The sequence below is a fragment of the Myripristis murdjan genome, chromosome 18, assembly GCF_902150065.1.
Source record: "Myripristis murdjan chromosome 18, fMyrMur1.1, whole genome shotgun sequence".
NCBI classification, from domain to species: domain Eukaryota; kingdom Metazoa; phylum Chordata; class Actinopteri; order Holocentriformes; family Holocentridae; genus Myripristis; species Myripristis murdjan.
Genome location: NC_043997.1, coordinates 25628418 through 25650953, shown reverse-complemented (window position 1 = coordinate 25650953; position 22536 = coordinate 25628418). Strand labels below are relative to the sequence as shown.

Below are 22536 nucleotides of genomic sequence, written 5' to 3'. Positions count from 1 at the left end.
TCTGTACATCCAGAGGTTCAGTTTCTATCGGTAGCATTTCGTGTTAGCTTAGCATAAATACTTGAAATCTATGGGAGTCATTATCCTAGCTCCATCAAAGTGAAAAAATAAACCTTAGAGCAACTGCCATATTTACACAACGTATCATGCATTTTTTTTATGTATTTTTAAGGAGCAATTTTAGCATTGTATGTGATGCAGCTTGCATAAGTTTGTCATCATAATATTAACTAATTTACCATCAGAATTAGTGGCAGCCAACATGGTGTGTACTTTGCCAAACTTTTAATCTGAAACTGCCTGGAGAAAAGAATGGACAATAAAACAGTGATGTCCTCAATAAACACCAACTGTATATGTAAATAAATCGGGGTGCAAATTTGAAATCCTATAAATCCTTAGCCCCCCTATATATCTTATTGTAGTGGAACAAACTACAACATTTGACAAAAATGTCTGACAAAAATGTCTGTTGCCGAGGTCCTGTGTTTTCCAGTGTGGGACTTTCCCACATTCAGAAATTTCCAAAGACCACCCAGCTGCTGCCCCCATATGCCCCTACAGGACAGAGCTGGTCATTACTAGAATGAAAAAAACACTTATCAGGCTTATCCAACATTATATAGCAGTACAAACCTAAACTGTAAATAAGCTAATTAACGAAAATAAAGTAAAAAAAAAGAAGAAGAAGAAGAAGAAGTAGGCTACTCTCCATCTACAGAGGAAACCGCTCTCATGTCTATTAGGCTTACATTCAGGCTCTCGGAGAGGGGGCAGGAAACATATCCGACCACACCAAATCGCAGCTGGCGCTGTTATTCATCAGTCACATGCAGAATGGAAGACTGACCCTCAAGTATCACAATCAGGATAAACTATTTTGAAAAGTCAGCTCAAATTACTCCTCAGGAAGAAACATCTACACCCAGATACTGAGTCACTTCAAGAGTAAGACCAAGAGGAAACTGCTGTTTACACTGATTACACCATGATGCTACTGGGAAGCAAGAAGCTCTACATGTTTAAGTGTTTCGATAAATAAAGAGTCCATAATTGTTTTAAATAATGCATTTATTCAGGTCACAATTACTAGTTGTAGGATACAAGTGTTTATAAGCAGGCTACTGCAGATATTTCTCACATGCCCATTAACACTGATCGTCAATTTGAGGAGAAAAAACAAATATAGCAATTTTGGAACATCATATGCACTACAAAAACTTCCTTGTCAAGTCTGTTCCTTTGGCCCACCATTGTCATGATCTTACCTCTTGTCCAACCTAAAACAGCTAACGTCAGGGCTCCACTTCAAAATCCCACAGCTTTTTTTTCTGACAGCCTGGGCAGTGTGGTTACCAACCTGCTCAGGCCATATCTGTAACTGAGGATTTTTATTCCCCTACAAATACTGTAAGAAATGTCAGGTTTACAACTATAGAAAAGGGAGGTTTGTGTATGGGGACTAAGCAACACCTCCACACATTTTGAGTTGTAGAAATGATCAAAATCTTTTTTTGGACTTTTCACAGAGCTGTGTAAGAACCCTGTATCTTACAATATCCAGATAACAAACTATAGAAACTATGAGGACATGCATATACCACTCTCACCATCCAAAAGCCCTTCATCCCCTTGACTTACCTGTTGACTCTGACAGCCTCTAGCAGCCTTAGGTGTCATTTCTCCATAGATGCTTTCAGTGTAAACTAGTTTCAACTCTATGAAATCCCACCTGGTGGCTTATGGAGGTAATGTATTAAACATTAACCCCAACCCACCTGAGCTGTGACATGGGGAATCTTTCACATGGTAAGAGATAAAGACTGGGGCATTCCAGACATTAAGAAATATTGAATGAATCAACGTAGCGACAAATATATTATTCTCCACTTGAGGATGAATTAACGATTAATTCAATTTTGAGGCAGGTTGCCTATTCATAGTCCAGTCAAAGTGTACGGCTGGATTTAAGAGGAAGTCACTCTGGTGAGCTGTTAACGAAGGCTATGATTTTGAGCATATCTAATATTATCATTAGCATCACTGCAAGTCAGATCTTTATTGAAAACAGCTTCCACAATGGACAGGTACATATGAACGCTTTATGGTAACTAAACTACGAACAGTCACTTTCCAAGTTTATTAAGTTTTGCTTTTAAGTCGTAGCAGTTTAAATGTTCACAATACCGCCAAACGCTGGTTTTCATGGCCTTAATTGGGAAGGCGTAAAGATGATGGAACTAACGTGCATTTTTGAGTTCATACCAACATTAACATGAGTCAGTGCAATTCAATCTACAGTCACAAACATCGCATCTAAGTGGCACTGAAGGATTCAGGTTCCTATGTCACACACTATATCATTACACTAATTATTAGAACGTCAAGTTAAAAAAAGCACGCCTAACTAAGCCTTTGAGAGTTAAAGTAACTACAGCACAATGACAAAATAAAACAGGGCAAAACAATACGAGTTTAAAAAGTGTCCCAAAAGTTTAAAAAAACAACATAGACGGGGGACGTCGGCAATACAGTTCCTCCTGTGAGCGTTGCAGGGGAACGTAACGCGCTCAGCCAGACAGGGAGAGGATAGTGTCACGTGCATCAGAAGACGGCGTGCGGCGACGCAGTCGGACGACGATCCTGTCGGATAGTTAAAACCTGAAAAAAGAGCAAACCACACAAGTCAGCTGTCTGCAACTGTAGATACAAAGCACGCTGTTCCATCTTAATCGGCTACATATGTGGACTGTTTTTTTGTCGAGTTTCCAGCTTGGGCCAACCTGCCATTTTCTCTTGGTCTTTATCCCACATACATTTCAGATTGATATTTATTGGGAGAAATGCAAGGCAGTGCACACAAGCGTTTGTCAACGAAATAAGGACTTCTCTATTAGTTCATTATACGCATGCTTTTTCTTATCTCGCTTTCCCCTCATCATCTGGAGCGTGCGGGCAGAGGAACAAGCTGCTTCTGCCTTTGTGACGGCGGAGGGCAACTTTAGAGACAGACACGAACATCAGTCTATCTCAAACCTATTCTCACCTTGATTTCACACGCCGGAGCCTCGCTTAATAACCGTAGCGTGCAGACGGTGGCGGTTGCAACCGTTCCGTGTAGGGGTCCCTGGCGCGAGGAACTCCGTATGCAGGGACCCTGGAAACGGGGGAGAGACGTGAGCGCTCGTAGGAGTAGCCGTTACTGGCGGGGGCCATCGGCGGAGGAGGCGCTCTCCTGAGGGGGCTACGGTCACGGGCGTAGTACGAGGACGGAGGAGGGGGGAGGGGCCGACGCTCGTAAGGGTCGAGCGACGAGGGCATGAGACGCTCTCGCACGACGGCCGAGGGGGGAGGGGGAGGAGGGGCGCCGGCCCGTCTGTCCTCGTAGGAGGCCAGGCCATACGGACGGGCTCTGTATTTCTCATAGTAATCTACCACTCCGTAGCCGTCCCTCTCCCCCTCGTAGGGGCGGTCTGGGTAAACAGCTCGTCGAGGGGGAGGGGGTGGCAGAGGAGGGGCGGGGTAACCTGGGGGTATGTGGCTAAGGCGGCCTCTCAGGTAGTTGGGTGGGGGAGGCTCGTGCCTCTCCCCGGGGTATCGTGGGGGCCAGTAACCCCCCCTGTCTGGAGGTAGAGGTGGGTAGTCTTCACGCTCCTCATGTCTGGGGCGGCTCTTTGAGATCTGGACATGGATGCGTTTGCCTAAGAAATGGAGACAAAAGAAAACAGAGAAATCAGTGCTAAAATTTTGTGACATGTACAACTGACTTATCCAACTTATTCACATCATACCATTACGTATACTACCCCTTTCCTACCTTGGAATTCAGTGTTGTCCAGTCCCTTGATGGCATCCATGGCTTCATCAGAATTAGACATGTGTACAAAAGCAAAATTCTTGACAACAGCACATTCTGTGACCGTGCCATACTCTTCAAACAGAGCACGGAGTTCATCATCGGCGCCTTTTTCTACATTAGCCACATGCAGTTTGACTGAACCCTGATTCTTCCCATGGCTGGCCTCAACGTTGATTGGTGTGCCGTGAAGCTTGTAGAGATGCAGACTCTTGATGGCTTTCGTGGCAGCTTTCCGGTCGTCCATGTGGACGAAGGCGAAGTTCTTGATGATGGAGCATTCTGTGACGGTGCCATACTGAGTGAAGAGTGACTGGATTTCATCCTGGTCTGCCTCTCGGGGCAGATTCCCCACGAAAATTTTCACCATTTTAATGGATCTGTTTGACAGCATTTTTGACAGAGGAACATTAGTAAGAATGACAGAACAGACATGCAAAGCTGTGCAGTTGCAGTCAGTTGACAAGAGATGAAAACCAGCATCACATTATGTTGCCTTCATTCAGTTTCAATTCCATTCAATCAAATGGGAAAACATTGAGGTAGCACAATGGAGTCTAGTGGACATATACCTACATCGCAGATGTGTGTGTAGCTAGTGGTGCTCTTGTACTGGACAGCATTTTGTTAAGAGGTGTTTCTACTATTCTGTCCACCTCATGTATACAAATAGGGAGGACAAAAATTTAGAAACACCTTAATATAATGCAGTCCAATACAAGAACTCTGCGAACTACAAGCTCAGTAATAAACACAAAATTGAATTTAAATTCTCCGCACTGTCAACAAAAACTGAACAATATCAACTTTGTTAAAAGGTAGAATTTATGGCACTGAACTGTGTTAGACTGTACAGGTGGATCTGATGAAGAGGCCACTGAGTGCATTTAGTTATCTGCATATGAACTGACCTTTACCCGGATACCAGAGTTAAGTCATACTGCAGAGCCCTATTACAATCACCTGATATCCACTTTCATATTAATAACTGATCAGCTAAATGGTACGTTTATAAATTACTCTAAATCAATGAGTAAATCAGTTACTAAGTTAATTAATAAACCAATGATAAGCTGTACGTCTAAACTCGCTTGCAAAGACAGGACATAGTGACGCATTAACCAAGGACAGGGCCTTTGTCCTTGCAAGTTACGTTAGCCAACGTTAGCCGCTGTTAGCTTAACCAACGCTCCTGTTACGGTATCGTAGCTAATCAAATTATCAAATCAATTTAAAGCAGGCTTTTAAGTTTTCGTTATTTTACACTCTGTGTTGGTGTGGAAGCCCATGGCGACCACGCGGAGGACCAGAGCATGCTAAACAGCGGCTTAGCACCTCAGCTAATGTTAACCTACCGACCGTTAGCTAGCTCGCTAGTCACACCGGCAACAAAGCGTCTGAATCCACTGTGTACACAAACACTGCTCTGGGCCACAAGCTCTACAAGCTACACAAATATGCTATGCATGTTTAATCTATAAGCGACGGTGTATATTTATGTAAATGTATGTTTAAATTTATCCACCCGGTACACAGAATAAAATGTGTGTTACCTTTCCTCCGCTCGCCTACAGAAGGAACAATGGCGAATCGAGGGGATTCACTCCTGATTACTTCCGTTATTGTCTTTACGTCATTTCCGGTATTACGTCTATTTTTTTATTTTTTATTTTTATTTATTTTTTTACTTTATTTTTATTTGTTTATTTATTTTTTGCAAGCATCTTGTTTTTGTTTTTGTTTTTGTTTCAATCCAGTGTCAACTTTTGGTCAACTTTTCATCATTTGTTTTGTTGTTGTTGTTGTTGTTGTTGTTGTTGTTGTTGTTTGTTGTTTGTTGTTTGTTTTTTTGTTTATTTAATGGCCTTGCCTTGACAGACCCTGACAGGCTACAGACCCTGACAGGCTACAATCAAACGTATTTGATTTGTCAGTACATGCCTTTTAAATGCATTTTATTTACTTATTTAATAAACTGTTTGACTCAATTCAGTTTTAATCGATCAGCTCTATTAAACACTTCAGTGAGGGCTCTGCAGCTGGTACTGTTAGTGTGGCACTCCGGTGTGTTTGTGCTCTAAATGAAAGAGCTGTCAAATGTTTAAGGAAGGCCCAAAATTAATAGTGAAAAGGATGAAGCATATGAATGTGGTTAAACAAATGGAAAAAATGAAAGGCGTTTTTTAAATGTGAATTTGCAAAGCAATTTCAAACTTCAGTAATTCATTTGTCTACATTAAATGGCGAACTAATAGTATTTTATTAATTAGTCTATAAAGACTTTTATTGAATGATCCATTTAAAAGCATTTTAATTACACATTCAATTGTTTCACTCAATTATCTTTTAATTAATAAGTGATAATTAATGGTTGTATTAGCCTATAACTTTTCAAGCAACAGTCAGGAGCTAGTGAAGCTCATGAGTATTGTATTTTTGATGGAAACCTCAGTACATTCTTTCTCTGTACAACATGATGGCCTTTAGTGTTCAGTTAACACCCACAGAGTTGCAGAGTTAATCTTTGGTCGTCCCCGGGTCTTTTTTTTTTTTTTTTTTTTTTATATTTATTTCTTAACGTAATGATGAAATCCTACAAATATCTCTATGTCGACACACTTCACTGGAAACAAGAAATATAAAAATAGCCTACGTGCTTTCCTGCCAGCCTGCAAAAAAACATGTGCATGATGTCTAAATATGTGATTTCATATCCATTCTCGCTTTTATCGTAGCTGTAAAAAAGATAGGAGCATTATGTCTAACTATGTGCATTAATCCCTGAAAACATTACAATAAATACAGAAATACAGAAAGAAAATGAACATATGAAAAAAAAAAAAAAAAGTCTACCTATATACACTCCTGATCAAAAGTTTAAGACCACAGCCTTTAAAAGCCCAAATCTTCACAAAAATGTGGATTCAGTGTCATTTTCTGTCAGGTATCCACACTGTCATGACCTCCTAATGGCAAAGGCAAAAAATATTTCTTGTTAATCACCTCAAAAATTCGTTTCAGCATGCTTGATGCTAGTGTTTCCAGGAGGCTAGTGGGAATGTTGCTCCAAGTGGTGAAGATGGCTTCATGGACGGCATCCACTGTCTGGAACTGGTGTCCATTTCTGTAAACTTCCCTTGCCATCCAATCCCAAATGTTCCCAATTGGATTTAGATCAGGGGAACATGCAGGATGGTTCAAAAGAGTGATGTTATTTCTCTGGAGGAAGTCCTTTGTCAGGCGGGCATTGTGAACTGCAGTGCTGTCTTGTTGAAAAACCCAGTCATTACCACACAGACGATGGCCTTCAGTCATGAGGGATGCCCCCTGCAACATCTCCACATAGCCAGCTGCCGTTTGACGCCTCTGCACAACCTGAAGCTCCAATGTTCCATTGAAGGAAAAAGCCCCCCAGATCATGATGGCGCTCCCCTCCACTGTGCCGTGTAGAAAACATCTCAGGTGGGATCTCCTTGTCATGCCAGTAACGTTGGAAGCCATCAGGACCGCCAAGGTTAAATTTTTTCTCATCAGAGAATAAAACTTTCTTCCACCTTTAAAATCCCATGTTTGGTGTTCTCATGCAAACTCCAAACGGGCAATTTTGTGCCGTTGAATGAGACGAGGCCTTTGAAGACGTTTTTTGTTCTTAAAACCCTTCTCTCGCAGATGCTGTCTGATGGTTATGGGACTGCAGTTGGCACCAGTGACAAGTTTAATTTGGGCCGAGGATCGTCCTGTGTCTTGAGGGACAACCAACTGGATCCTCTGGCTCAGGGCCAGTGAAATTTTTTTGGGTCTACCACTTGACTTTTTTGTTCCATAACCCTCAGGATCTTTTAAGAAGTTTAAAATGACTATCTTACTGCGTCCAACCTCAGCAGCAATGGCACGCTGTAAGAGGCCTTGCTTATGCAGCTCAACAATCCGACCGCGTTAAAGGAGAGAAAGCTTTTTTGCCTTTGCCATCAGGAGGTCATGACAGTGTGGATACCTGACAGAAAATGACACTGAATCCACATTTTTGCCAAGATTTGGGCTTTTAAAGGCAGTGGTCTTAAACTTTTGATCAGCTGATGAACAGCATATTTAAATAAATTGCTTACTCAATTTTTTTTTTTTTTTTTTTTTTTTTTTTTTTTTTTTTTGTCTCACTCCCATTTCTTCTTTTTGCATTTTGAAGCTCTACTTAGAACCTTCTTAAGATCCAACAGTGCAAAATGTAAATTCTTGCAATTTCTCAACTGGTCTTAAAATTTTGATCAGGAGTGCACATCTTATATACACAGGGATATTGCACTGTAGAATTGTTGTCAAGTCTTACAGGTAAAACATATTGTGCTGTTTAATTGTTAAATAAACAATTTAAATAGTTTAATACAGTTAGGATTAATAGGACCCATACATCAGTGAAATAATTAAAATATGGGACAAAAATACACCATGGTAAATCAGGTAAATCAGGTAGGCCTGTACAGTAATAGATTAACAAAAAACAAAAAAACAAAAAAACAGAGTGCTCCTGGTTAAAGTAAAATGAATCACTGTGGCTTCATCATGACATCATTTACAGTAGAATGATGAATCAAATCAGGATACACATTCCAGTAACATCCTAGTAGCCTAACTTTTTGGTAAAACACTCCTTCGTGAAAACATGATTGATTTAAGTCATCAGCACAGTTTAAAGTCTTTTCAGTGCCTGTCTCATAGTCGCATTAAAAGCTGATAAAAGAATAGGGAAGGTGTTGGGGCTAGTTGATACCACTTGTCGTAAAAACTACGGTAATGTTTATTTTATTTTATTGCAGGCCTCCAGTAAAGATTCGCAGATCCTCTACTCGTACGCTCGTAAACAAAGCCTTTTCGGTTTCACATTGCATCACTCCGGGAAATCACCACAGCTGCTATGTTCAGGAGCTCTTCTTAAACTCGTATTTCTGATCATTCGGAAACAGGAGCCGTTTGAACTTTCATAAAACTTTTGACCAAAAAAAGCACATTAAATAAGGTTATGTAGCCTAACAAATGCTGTTTTTAAATGGCTGTTGATTTGGTTGCACGGCGTGAAAAGGAGAAAATGAGCACTGTAGGGATGCTGGTTGGTGTTTTCATTTGGTAGGTGTAATTGTTGTAACTCAGCTGGACTTGTGAGTGAATGTGGATGAAGTGTGTTACAATCAGTTGTTGCCATGATGCTGTTGCCATGATGTGTTTGCTTCACGGTGCCTTCGAAAGATTATCCCTGCGTTCCAATACCCATATTACCATACTATTTAGTAGGGAAAAAAAGAATTAGTATGTGCCAATACATGCTAAACTACATACTTTTTAAGGGCAGCTGCAGTACATACTAAAAGTAAAAAGTATAAGTATGCGATTTGGAACGCAGGGCACGTCTCAATAACATAGGAATCACTGGAAATCCCGATTCTCTTTCAGCACTCCTGGACCATTGGGAATTCAGATATTTCAGGGTCTGCACATGAAGGCGGCGTCAGCGGAGTCTTGTGAGGCGATGATGAAACCAGTGGGGCCGGCAGACTAGGCAGTCAGTCTGCTGCTGTTTTCACTATGATATAAGTTTCCTCTCCAGCTCAGTCCGCTGCTCAGTGAAACTCTCTCTGCCGGATTCTGCAGATATATCTGTGTGGTGTAAAGAAATTCAACCTCCAGGTAAGGCGCAAATAGGCCTGATTACCAGCAACTGTGGTGATATTACTTCAGATAATTTCATTTATTTCGAATATTATATGAGTACTTTTGCAAATCAACAGCTCAGTTTCGCTGTCCATTGATTGCACCGGGAGCTCCACCATCCGTCATGGAGGTGTCCCAGACGATCGAGACCGAGGAGGACATGCTGACCTGTCTCCGCATCAAGCTCTTCAGCCCCCAGCAGGACGCCCGGGCCCCGTACCGCTCCCTGCCCGTGGGCGAGAGGAAGAGACTCGCCGCGGACGACCCTCTGAGGCTTGGCCGCGACGCCCAGGCCTGCACCTTCACCCTCGCCGACCCGCGGGTGTCCCGCAAACAGCTGGCCTTCCACGCCTACCGCACCCCCCGCAGCCCGGACTTGCTGTTTACCGTCCAGAACTTGAGCCAGAAGGGTCGGATGTCCGTGAGCGGCTTGGCGCTGGCCTACCTGGAGCGGGCGGATCTCCCGGACAAGGCGCTGATCCGCTTCGGGGAGTATGAGATGCTGGTGGTCCGCGAGCCGGGCGAGGCTAAGGCGAGCTTTGAGGTGGCGTTTGAGGTGCTGCCGGTGGCTCCGTCCATGGAGACCGGCATGGGAGCGCCTAACGTGACCGCTGTTATGGACTCAGGCTCCTGCTTTTGTGAGCTCCGGTCACATGGCCCCTTAGAGAGTGACGAAACTCTCATGTGTCACTACTAATCAAAGCCCACCACCACTTAACACTGTGAACTGCGCCTTTTTATATTATTATCATTATTATAGTGAGAAAGATGTCAGTACTGTCTTCAGTGACTTGTACTTGTATTTGGAGGCAAGTTACTTCCCAGTTTAAGCATGCTTGTATATAATCTTTTTGTAATATCAAATCAACTTTTACTGTGAAATGATCTCTATTTGCACTCTATATTTTATAGAGTGCGAAGCTTAGACTGTAGTATTATTATGACTGTGAAGTAGAGAAAACTTAGTAATGTCAAGACTTTTTCTGTGTAACTGATGCATTAAATCACCCAGGTATTCTTTCTAAATGTCTCAATTTTGTTTGTCAAGTTGTTTTGAGCCATTTATTTAATTTCCACCACTGCAGTGAATTCTCCATAAATCTTAAATGCAGTGTTATATTGTTGGCCTCCCCTAAGAAAGTATGAGTGTCAGCTTCAAGCAGGTTTTTCCAGTTTTGCTTGATAACGGTATACAGCTTGTGCTTTCTCTGACATCAGATATGCAGGTGCCTCTCCTTGTGCCACCGGTGCATAAAAGAGTCAAAAGGAGTAGCCTTTTTAATCAGGTATCTATTTCCATTGTGGGTTAAGTTCAGAAAGAGAGCTTCAGAGTGCAAATTGGATTGATAATTCCCAGGGTTCATATTTATAGAGACAGGCCAGCTTATTGAGTATGTGCAACTGCTGAGATGTACATTGTTGAAAACCAAAGGCCATAAAGGTTTCATAAACATAAAAAAGTGAGAATGAGGTCGTCATGGTCTATGGGGGAGTTAAAGCCAGTCTAAAATAGTTCCACATCATGGATCCTGATATCCAACGGGGTTTTCTCTGAATCACGATGGGAAGGAGTGGGAAGGAGTGTGCTCACAGGATATCTGATTTCAACAGAGCTGCAACAAGAAAAGCTCAACTTCACAAAAAAGGGAAGAGAAAACGTCACTTCTCCATCACTACTTTATCTGGAAATTATTAAGATCTGAGTCCATTCAGCATCACAGGGTCGGGGTCAGCAGTTCACAGCAGAACATTCCGTATTGCTTTATATATCAACCTAGTTTTGTCTCCAGCCATTCAGTTGAACCCACTGGGATTAGATTTGGAGTGGCAAGTGTGGTGTTTTCTGCTTCAAATCTGACCTTTTAGTTTTTATCATAAGAACTGATCAAGAAAAAAATACCCCCATAAATGTATTTAGAACCCAATATTGAGAGACATTTTCTTATGAGTAGCATTCGGGATCAAACTTCTGACCTGATAGTTTGATGTACTGTACATCTAAGTTTGTCACAGCCCATAACAGTAGTCAGCCACCTTCTTATCAGTACAAATTAATATAGGAAGGTCTGTTACTTTTTAACATTTTCCACTGAGGGCCACAATGGAATGTGTGCCTTAAATAACACCTCAACTACTATCTTCTGGGGGTTCATAATTTCCCAATATGAATTTAAAAAATTTTATTGACTGGCTCAGCGTGCTTGTTCTAAATGGAGCCTGTTCTGCCAGTCTGATCAGTCCAGTACTGCATAGCCCCTACCTGCTTTGTTTGCATACTGTCCTATCTTCTGCTCACTTCAAAAATGCCATCAGATAAACACTGCTTCATAACTAACCATCAGGGCAATAACACTTTACAGACAAAACAGTCATAAAAATCAACATCCACATCATTATACTTTAGAAACTGGTGAATCATTTATTAATGAAGTGCAACAACCTGTATGTAACTGCTCAGTGGGGTACAAATCACAATAGTACCTATGTGTATATGGCAGCTTTACACAGTTTTTAGGGTTAAGGAGTAGTTCATACATTTATAGTACAGTAGAACAATAAAACTGTGGTGTACAATGGACAATATGGATCACTTCAGATACAGTCATGTCTGTCCAAGGTGTCTCTGGATGATAAGGAATAGCTTTGTTTGCTGATTGACTCATTCATTTGAGTTCATTTCTACTGCCTAAACTACTGGAAAGATGTACGTGGGTTTTCTCATGACTGGGCCGTCACTTCAGCTTCTCAATAGATGAACCGACCTGGACAAAGGATCACATCCACTTCCTGTTGAAGAAATAGGACAGTTAAATCTTTGTTCATAAACAATAGGTTCTGGGCAATATGAACAAAATCAAGTGGCATGATATTTTTGACCTCCATATCGATATTGCAGGGATGACTACAGGTCTTTCACGATGTATTTATACAAAGAGATTTCTGGTACACAATCAGTGATGTGGATATGACCACCAAGCAGGTAGCAGGGGGAATAACATGACAGCTACACCAGTCTAATAAGTTCAAAAAATTGCATCCTCTTAATGAAATCTTTAAAACTAGATAAAAACATTTATGACATATCCTGATATTCAAAATGCCATATATCAAATCTTATGTCTTATCTCTTGATATAATCGCAATATATTGTCTAGACTTACAAAACAAGTTTTATCAAGATGAGACTTCTCGATAAATTAAGTCACCCTATCTCACCTTTCAGCTACATGAGCTCTATCCAGCTCCATCAGGATCAGAGACCGAACACACTTGTGGTTTCAGATCACAGCGTCAAGACCGACCCAGGTCCACTACGGCTGCCACAGAATGAGCCTATGGAGAAAGAAGCGGGGCGTTAACAAATGGGGAGTGCAACAGGCAGGTACAACACTGAGAAAAACTGTGGAGAATGTTTCAAGTATTATTGCACTAAAAGAGAAATTAAGTGTCCCAGTAGAGTTCAACTGATACCTACCCATTATGTACGGGACGCTGCACACCTGCCGAGGACCACTTACCATGAGGCGGGGTCTCCTGCATGGTGTCCCGGCACCTATGCAGAAACATGGGTCTAACAACCTACAAAGAGCACAGATACTAAGAATACCAATAGTGCATGCAATTTGTGATACTAGTGAAAGGGCATGTTGAGTTCAGACAATAATGGAAAGGATGGCTGGTATGTCGTGTGAAATCAATGGCAAAAAGATGAAGAATGCAAAGGTTTCAGAGCAGCTGTCGCAAGACGACACATGGGCCATCGCAAAGCTCAAGATAATTCATTACTGTTGGACTTAATGGCAAACCACTCTAACTCTCCAGGGTGTGTCAGAAAAACATTGGAAGCGTGTTAAGAGTTTAACGCCTGGATCTCACTACATCTCTCTGGTCCTGTGCATAGTGGCTCTCCTTGTCTGCCAAGTCATTTGAAGGAAAAGCGTACCTGACGAGGAATAATATGACAGTTAAAACGTCGTTTATTGGTTTTATGTGGTTTATTAAAAAGCCTTCAAATAAAAAGCAAAATCTGTAAAGAAAATAAAATCATACATAACGCTGCTAGAGAGATTCTAGACTCGCAAGCAAAGTTAACACAAAACCTAAAAAGAAAAGTAAGATAACACACTGGAAGTTTGATTTGTCATGCTAACATGCGTCGCAAAACTTGATTACTGTACAACCTGACACAACAAGAATATGGAATTAAAGCAACACTACACTGAAATTTCTTTAACAAGTCTTTTTGTAGAGCATTTCTCGTGACGAGACCAACAAACTTAGTCTCTGGGAAAAAGAAAAAAAACTCTGGTGTTTACAAAGATTACATATACTCTTATTTTAACCCACTATTCCCTTGTTAAGAAAATATGTCACAAATTTCCACAAGCCATATCCATTTATGTCAAGATCGAAAAGCAGAGTGTGTAGTTTTGGCCAGTAACAGTACTGCGTCAAACTGAAATAGACTAAGTACCTAAACCAGCATCCTATTCTGCAAGAACAGTTTAAGGATTTAAACAGTAAAACAAGCAGTAAAACAGAAAAGGCAAAAACAGCTCAGAAGAATACGTGAACCGAAGACATGGAATCGCTTGTTTTTAAGTACGGGGCTGTCCGCAATACAGTATCTTCCAGTAAGTCTCAGGCGAACGCAACGCAATCCGCCGTAGACGAGGGGGGGGGTTGTATAGCGCCACGTGCATCAGCAGACAACGACGATCTTGTCATATTCTAAACCTGGAAAGAGAGCAAACCACACAAGTCAAGAAGCGCGTTTTATTCATCAAGGTTCGCGCAAGACTGATCTTTTTAAGTTAAAGCAGCAATATTTAGGGTTCCATGAGCAAAGTCTAATGATTCAACACTGATCTCTGGGCTGGAGGAGATCTGCAATTATTAGGAGCTCTAACTTGTGGTGATGGTTTAAAACGAGATTCTGCCTAAGCTTACGGATTCAGCTTGCATTACGTTTCGGCACTGCTCTATTTTAGCACTCTCTCTCAAACCTGCCTGATTCTTATCAACGTGTGAGTTATGAGGTGTCGACCATCTCTGTTCCCTCTCACCTTGTATCACACTCCAGTGTGTTTAATAGCCTGCGTAGCGGGGTGGTGGTGGAGGCACTCTCTCTGTAAAGGGGCGGGGGGCGCCGTACATCGGAGCCCTGGACAATGGAGAAAGCCGGGAACGCTCGTAGGAGTAGCCATTGCCAGCCGCAGGAGCAGGTGGAGGGGGGACGCGTCTGATAGGGCTTCTGTCCCGGGCGTAGTACGAGGCTGGAGGGGGGGGCGGCGGGCGACGCTCGTACGGGTCAAGGGACGCTGCTGTGAGACGCTCTCTCACCAGCGCTGAGGGGGGAGGTGGCGGAGGTGGGATGGCGCTGGCTCGTCTGTCATCATAGCCAGCGGCACTGTAAGGGCGGGCTCTGTATTTCTCATAGAAATCCACCACCCCATAGCTGTCCCGCTCTGGGTAAGCTGGTCGCCTCGGGGGTGGTGGTGGCGGCGGAGGAGGAGCGGGGTACGCGGACATGCGGCCTCTGTAGGGGGGCTCAGGCCTCTCCCCTGGGTAGCGAGGAGGATAATAACCTCCTCTTCCCATTGGAGGAGGATACTCCTCTTCCTCAGGTCCCCCTCTGGGTCGGCTTTTTGATATCTGAACGTGTATGCGCTTGCCTGGGAGAGTGAAAAATCTCTGAATAAGAATCGGCTGAATGCAAACACAACAAGCAACTGTGGTGCAAAAAAAAAATAACTTGACTGGACTTTGAATTCTTCCATGTGGAGGACCAGATTAAACTGACTTACCATGGAACTCTGTGTTGTCCAGTCCCTTAATCGCATCCATGGCCTCATCTGAGTTGGACATGTGTACAAAGGCAAAATTCTTGACAATTGCACATTCTGTGACGGTGCCGTACTCCTCAAACAGCGCACGGAGCTCATCGTCGAAGCCCTTTTCCACGTTGGCTATGTGGAGCTTGACGGGGCCCTGGTTCTTCCCTCGACTGGGCTCCACATTGATGGGCCTGCCGTGTAGCTTGTAGAGATGAAGCTCCCGGATGGCTTTAGTGGCCGACTTGCGGTCATCCATGTGGACAAAGGCGTAGTTTTTGTACTTGGCACATTCAGTGACTGTGCCATACTGTGTGAAGAGAGATTCAATTTCATCCTTTTCAGCCTCCTGAGAGAGGTTCCCAATGAATATTTTCACCATCGTTGCTCCAGTGTTCTATTGGAAAGAGAAAAGAAGATTTCATGTATCAGCCAAGGCCTTTTTGTAGTGACATTAGGTGACTGTAGAGACTGTAATCCACCGTGTATTCCAGGCATACCAGTAAACGAGCAAATGGTGGATCTAGCATAGCGTCATCATCAGGAAATAGAAACCTTGTAAACTAGGCGGCCACGGCTCTATGGAAACCCAAGCAAACATGACAATTACAACATACCACTACGGCATATTCAAATTCGCTATCTTTTCAGTTGTGGTCGAAGCTGGGAAGCCATATAACCGTGTTTATAGCTGGTTTACGGCCGGTAAAGCATAATTCAATGGATTTCCCGCATGTCCACTTCCTGGCCAGCCAGTTGCGAGCAAAGTAGGTGTAATGAGTTTGACTTGGCGGTGTTAGCACGCTAACATTAGCTACCTGGTGTTAGCCATTTTGCCTTCGATTAAACGAACCAAAACTCGACCTATATCGATCGAATCATATTCGGCAGCGTTGAAAAGACGCAGTTCGTTATGCAAACTCGAATAAACACATGAGGAATCGACAATTAAAACGTCAAAAAAACACACTGCTTACCCGTCTTGCTCGACGCCGCGCCAAGCCGAAGTCGAAACTCCAAAGATAAAACACAGTAGATACTGGGTGACGTTATGGGCAGCAGGACTCAGATGTATGAAACGTGATTGGTCCATAGATGTGTCCATCCAAAGTGCCGCCATGTGATTGGATAAAGCAAGGAGCAAAGTTTTAACCGGAAAAGGCGATTCATCGATTTAAAAGACCAGAGCTCTCTTGTTGATTAAGATGTCTATGCCTGCGTTAGGGACACGACTGTAATAATGAAAGCTTAAGTAGAAATGTTAAATCATTTTCTATTTATAGTGTCTAAATGCGGTGAAAAAAACATCCATGTGTGCATTCTGTTGAGTTAAGCAGACATACATGAATCAAACACAATTTCTGTGGTTAAAAAGTAACACTCAAACTCTCACTTATCATTTCTTTACTTATTCTACCCATGTTGTTAAGGGTGTTTTCCAGAAATTACATTCTTAAAAATGTACGCCAAGAATTTCCACTACTCTGACATTTTGGGCAAAATAAGTTAATTTGTTCCAGATTTACCTATACTTTCAGCGGTGAGCGGATTACTTTGCTTGATGGAAGGATACATGAGTGCACCGGTTATAGTTCCATAGTACTGTCTAACTTCTCCTAAAACCACCTCTGATTTTTAAATCCCAAGACATGTATTTCAAATCCACATGACACACAGTGTAAATAAGACAGTTTGGGAGTTGCTGTAAGGTTTATTTTTTCACTTTGATGGAGCTACGCTAACGACTCCCATAGACTTCAACTCTTTATGCTAAGCTAACGCAAAACCCTACCCACAGGAACTGAACCACTGGACGCACAGAGGTGAAAATGGTACCGAACATCTTGTCTCAGTCAGGGTAAGTAAAAAAAAAAAAAAAAGACCATTTTTCTCAAAACATCAATGTATACCTTCAAGTTGTGCTTACGATCATGATGAAAAAATGAAGCACAATAAAGTTACTAAAATCTCCCTTGACAGGACCACAAACAGATTTGTCCTGTCCCGGACATAAACTGCATGGCTCTCTCCTGTCTCGACTGTAATCCTGTCAACCAAAATGTAAGATGATTGGACTATCAATTAGGAGAAGAATGCCACTTTTACAGTGATACATAAAAGTTAAGTTCATGACAAATTAAACATCAAAAACTCTTTAAAAGTTCATTTTTGGCTTGGTTTGTTTGGCTTTTGGTGTGAGGTCATGATGAAACAGTGTTTTGTCTGCACACTGAAACATCTCTTTCTCAATTAACCTCAAGTTCTTGTTTTTCCTTCCCTTATTCCCTCCTTGGTGGTGTGGATGAGGAGGGACGGAGCAGCAGTGAAAAGCTCCATAATGACGGGGCCGTGCGGGGCCATGCTTTTCCCCCTTGGGCCATGTGTTTTCCATGTCCTATATTTAAAGCACATGTAGCCGCTCAGTAACTAACAGCATAACAGTGACTTTAGTCAGCTGCCCTAAGGACTTCCCCAGTGAATCCCCAGTTCCACATCAGCTGAACTCATCAACTGAGGTGTAGAGGCAACTGTGCTGTTCTCACCACTAGAGGGCGCAGATGATGCAATTGCCAATTTTACATGTTATCCCTGAACAGCGGCACGAGGCAGCTGTTTACTGATACAGACTTAACAACTCAGAAATGCTGTAACATGATGATAAGAAAGGCAGCAGATGGAATAGTCACTCGGTGCTCTTTAGGAGACAAAACACATTTCACATTTAAGTTTTGGCTATCCATACCCGACACCATGAAAATCTGGGGGGCACATTTATGGCATCTCATTCAAGGTACATGGAACTCTCTTCTCCACTGCTGGCACAAACTGTGATTTAGGCTGATAAAAACAGAATTATGTAATTCTACATAAAGTCTTGGCCTTTAAGCTTTAATGGCTTTGATTTGGTCTCAAAGGAGCCAACTGGATCACGCTTGGGTCTAACCCATGGGGATTTTACGCCGTAGACTACCCACTGTGGAAAGCAATATTATGTTAGGTAATTCCGTTATGTTGCTACAAACCTATCAGCACTCAGCTGAGCAATTTTGACAGGATTACATCATTAACATCTCCACTTTAAGATCACAAGTGTCACATGTTAGAGATGCTACGGCATAGGCGGGTAGAGTCCAGTGGCGGTGGGCGTGTGGTGCACATGCTGGGCGGCGTAAGTGGGTGCGTGTGGCGGCGGGTTCATCATGACCTCCACGTTGGCCTTGTGGCCGGCGTTGAGGAGGAGCGGGTGTCTTCGAAGCTTCAGCTCCCGGGCCATCTGGCACCAGGCACAACTGTAGCAGTAAGTGGCGATGCAGCAGTCGTCAAACATAGAGCCCTGTTGGTTTGAAGGAGATGCAATAGTATGAGCGGTTGCTGACTGTCACACACAATCACATATCATCCAAGGTGTTGTGGCAGTGATACCAGCCGCCTGATATGTACCTGTATGTGGTATCTCTCCCTCAGAGTGCTCCTCAGGGCCATAGTCGCAGCAGGAATCATGCCTCCGGTCAAACCGTCCAGCAGAGGCAAACACAGGCACTCGCCAAAGTCTGAAGTGACCTGACAGGCCAAGCAGCACGGGCACCACAAACCAAAGCAACCTGTTAGACACACACACACACACACACACACACACAGTGGGAACATGAAACACATGAGACCGCAAACTAGGAATGCCATGATGATGATGATGATTATTTATCTATTTTATTTATTTATTTATTTTTATTTCAGGCTTATCATTAGTGACATTATTTATTAGGGGTGTGGGACTTTTATGATTTAACTCCGATTATCGGGTATCCAATTTGATTTAAAATTGATTTTTGATTTGGAATGATTCCCGATTACAAATGGATAATTGTTTGGAAATAAATGGAAAGGAGACACTATTGTTGTGTCCCTTTTTTTTTTTTTTTTTTTTTTCTTCTTTTTTAACCACCCCTATTAATTATGGGTTAGCTTTATTCTTAATTCTCTACCTTGTGTTCTTAAATTGTTTCTCAATGCCCTCGCTTTTTTTTTTTAAATTAATTATTTTCATTATTATTTCTTTTGTTTGTTTGTTTGTTTGTTTGTTTGTTTGTATGGTTGGTTGTGTATTTTATCTCCCTGTGCCTCTGTATTATTCACTCATGTTTCCTTTGTTATTCAAATTGAAAATGAAAATAAAATTTTGATCAAAAAAAAAAAAAAAAAAATGATGATGATGATGACTGGCTCAGATGCTCACAGATGCCCATGTCGTCACAGCAGCTGAAGAGGCTGCTGCTCCACATCTGAGTCTTCAGGTCGGCAGCGGGTCTGTACACAGTCGGCTGAATTGTCACAACGGGTGCTTGCATAGGGTGGACTGCCATATCTGTGAACAGAGAGAGAGTGATGACGCTACAGGCATTGTGTGATTAAAAGTGAGTGATACGGAGGTGTTTTGTGGAGGAACAGATGGCCATGTGCCACAGAGAGGCAAGAGTCTGCAGGTTTTCATTCCAACCAAAGACGATTTCACCGATGGAGCATCTTCCAGAGCAAAATGAAGAACTGACTTCTGAGGCGGTAATCATCAAATCGGCTGCTGTGATGTTTGGCTGGAATGAAAACCTGCATTTGCACGGCACTCCATGGCACACGGTCGCCCATCCCTGTTTTAAACAATGAAAGAGCAAATACAGTATCAGCAAACAACTCATTACTCAGACAGGAAAGCAAATACAAGAGTCGGAGCTTTAGGTGTAGCTGCATTACATAGTATCACATATTACAGCAGAGATGAAAACAGAATATGCTTGATTACGGTTCAGAGGTTTGAGACAGGTAGTATCTCTCTGGTAGCCAGAGAATTTGGGACAGGATGAGCTGTCATTGTCCAGGGTGTATTGTGGCAGCGTACAACAGTAAATGCTGTTGGTATCTAGCAGGCTGCTTGTTTTGAAGAGCCTGTGTTCAGCCCTGGGGATCCAGCTTTCTTTTCAAGAAAAACAGAGACACCCCTCCCCGGTCTGAGGGATTAAATCCCAAGGATGTGAAACTGAACCTGCCCGACAACACTACAGTGTGTACCAATACACAATGATTTTGAAAATGAGCCATGCTGTACAAGGAACTATTGGATCCTAATTTCAAGTGTGAGTTTTCTTATAACATCTTAAGTCTTGTATATCCTCCCTTACTAAAAATGAACTATATTAATGCTATAATAAGTTTTAGAAGAGTTATATATCTAGTCTTTATAGGAATATTATAAGAATATTCAAGGAAAGTTACAGTGATAATCCCAGAAGAGTAACCAAATACAGTAAGGTACATAACAAGGAACTGAGTATCAACTACATTCCATAGGAACATTACAGCAACATTATCTGAGATGAAATAATCAATAAATAAATAGATTCAGAAAAAGAATTAAATATTACATCAACGTCATTGTGAACTAACTCCTGAGTACCACACACACTGTATTTCCCTATGGCAATATTTTATTAGTTTTTAATCACTGATTTAGTTTCAAAGGGAGGCATGTCAGTGTTGCTAATAGTTGTTCTGCTCACATTATGTGAACTGTCAGTTGAGCCTTAATCAATTATACCTCATCATACATATTCCATCCAATTATAACATTTTCTTAAAAAAACAATCATGGATGAAGAACTGAGTTTTTGGAGCGTCCTGTTTCCAGTCTTATCAAAGTTGACCTAAAACTAAAACCACAATAAATACAGCAGCAGATCGAGATATAATTAATAAAACACTACCCCTCTTATTTATTGTCTTCAGTCATACTTAAATTGGACCATCTGTTGTTAATATTGAACTTAGTATCAATTTTGTATCAGCTGAGTCTCACTGTTGAGTTAAATTTGATGTTTAACTTCATATCAACCCGTAGTCAACTTACTGTCAATAGACTAGTCAGGCTTGTATCAGTTAGGGTTTAGGGTTGTACTAAGTTGATTAACACTGGATAGTCCAAATAAGGTGTTACCACTTTTTCTTCCATAATTATTGCAAAGGGTTGAAAAAGACATAATGTAATAACACAAACGTCAAGTATACGTCAACATACCTGTTTGTGGTATAATAGGTGATTTCTGAAGTCTTGTAAGGTTAGGGCCAAAAGGTGAGTAAGAAATCAGCAAACGCGGCTTCGGTGGAGTGGTAATGAGATACGTGCATCCACTTCTCCCTCTGTTTGCCGTCTGGAAAGCAGCCTGGGACTGTCAGGGCTCTGGGAGGAACCAGGACTCGATGTGTCACTGCTGCTGAGCGTACGTGAGGCTGAGGTAGGGACGGGCTCTTGACTTGATACAGCACATGAGTTGCTGGCAATAAACCAGTGGCATGAGCGAAAGATATTCTTGCTTTCTGGAGTATAAACAAAAGATCTGGCGCTGCTGAAATGTGATAGCAGGTGATCTGGGTCAGGAGCAAGAGACAAGCAATGAACAGGAGTAAAAAGCCCACTGAACTCTTTTGTTGTGTGCTGATAGAACAGAAACTGGAGAGAGAAACTGTGTGCTCGCCTCATGATTTTTGCTGAAGAATATATTTATACTTTTGCTGTATGTGGTGCTAAACCCTTCGATACGTTCTCCTCTGTGCCATTTGAAACACTGGGAAAAGATTAAAACCACTTGTTTGAATAGGAGGATGTGACTGATGTAACAGTACATGTCCAGGAGAGGGAGACACAGGATGGTAGATTCCAGTAGGCTGGGCTTACACACTCTCTCTCTCTCTCACACACACACACACACACACACAGCTAACATACATGTACACACATTCACTCATCTTTTTTTTTTTTTTAATTTCAGGAATTTTTGATTGCTTCATTTTACGTCTTTTCTGTTTGTTTGTTTTTTTTCTTTCTAAATCTTTGCTCATTTTGGGGTAATTTCTACTTAAGCTGCTCATTGCCTTTCTACCCATGTTTCTGAAAGAAATCTAATGAATCTGCTATTGACTGTGGCAATAAATTAAGAGAAAGTGTTAATATAAATAAAGATTTCTTGAGGGTGCCTGTTAGAATTAAGTGCATGACGAATAAATCAGCTGCAATAAATGTGAGTGAAATCAACTGTGGGCTGAATGGTCACAAAAGTGGCCATTTTTAAATGTGAACTCCAGTCTTGTTTCATTTAACTG

General features: G+C 42.0%; 4 protein-coding genes across 6 annotated transcripts; 1 reads left to right on the top strand and 3 right to left on the bottom strand.

Annotated features, from left to right (window-relative positions):
* Positions 1 to 1053: 1053 nt before the first annotated feature.
* Positions 1054 to 5499, bottom strand: LOC115376556 (RNA-binding protein 4B-like). The gene is made up of 4 exons (XM_030076225.1): positions 5410 to 5499; positions 3818 to 4236; positions 3047 to 3701; positions 1054 to 2661 (listed from the first exon to the last, which is right to left on the bottom strand). Exons 2-3 carry the CDS (start codon positions 4224 to 4226, stop codon positions 3073 to 3075), a joined length of 1038 nt encoding a protein of 345 aa, XP_029932085.1. The 5' UTR covers positions 4227 to 4236; positions 5410 to 5499; the 3' UTR covers positions 1054 to 2661; positions 3047 to 3072.
* Positions 5500 to 9378: 3879 nt separating this feature from the next.
* Positions 9379 to 10561, top strand: tifa (TRAF interacting protein with forkhead associated domain). Its single transcript, XM_030076245.1, has 2 exons — positions 9379 to 9532; positions 9634 to 10561. Exon 2 carries the CDS (start codon positions 9681 to 9683, stop codon positions 10251 to 10253), a length of 573 nt encoding a protein of 190 aa, XP_029932105.1. The 5' UTR covers positions 9379 to 9532; positions 9634 to 9680; the 3' UTR covers positions 10254 to 10561.
* A 1394-nt stretch (positions 10562 to 11955) lies between these two features.
* Positions 11956 to 16488, bottom strand: LOC115376565 (RNA-binding protein 4B-like). 3 transcript variants are annotated; one of them, XR_003929820.1, is made up of 5 exons: positions 15364 to 15787; positions 14623 to 15231; positions 13032 to 13135; positions 12773 to 12889; positions 11956 to 12343 (listed from the first exon to the last, which is right to left on the bottom strand). XR_003929820.1 is itself a non-coding variant. In XM_030076235.1 (4 exons), exons 2-3 carry the CDS (start codon positions 15770 to 15772, stop codon positions 14645 to 14647), a joined length of 996 nt encoding a protein of 331 aa, XP_029932095.1. In that variant the 5' UTR covers positions 15773 to 15787; positions 16368 to 16488; the 3' UTR covers positions 13516 to 14293; positions 14623 to 14644. The 3 variants fall into 3 exon arrangements, 1 of the variants encoding a protein (XP_029932095.1); XR_003929819.1 differs by having other exon boundaries at positions 12773 to 13135; XM_030076235.1 differs by lacking the exons at positions 11956 to 12343; positions 12773 to 12889; positions 13032 to 13135 and adding exons at positions 13516 to 14293; positions 16368 to 16488.
* Positions 16489 to 18499: 2011 nt separating this feature from the next.
* On the bottom strand, positions 18500 to 19751 carry LOC115376284 (cornifelin homolog A-like). Its single transcript, XM_030075775.1, has 3 exons — positions 19625 to 19751; positions 18832 to 18992; positions 18500 to 18724 (listed from the first exon to the last, which is right to left on the bottom strand). The coding sequence occupies exons 1-3, from the start codon at positions 19749 to 19751 to the stop codon at positions 18500 to 18502; spliced, it is 513 nt and encodes a 170-aa protein (XP_029931635.1).
* Positions 19752 to 22536: the final 2785 nt, after the last annotated feature.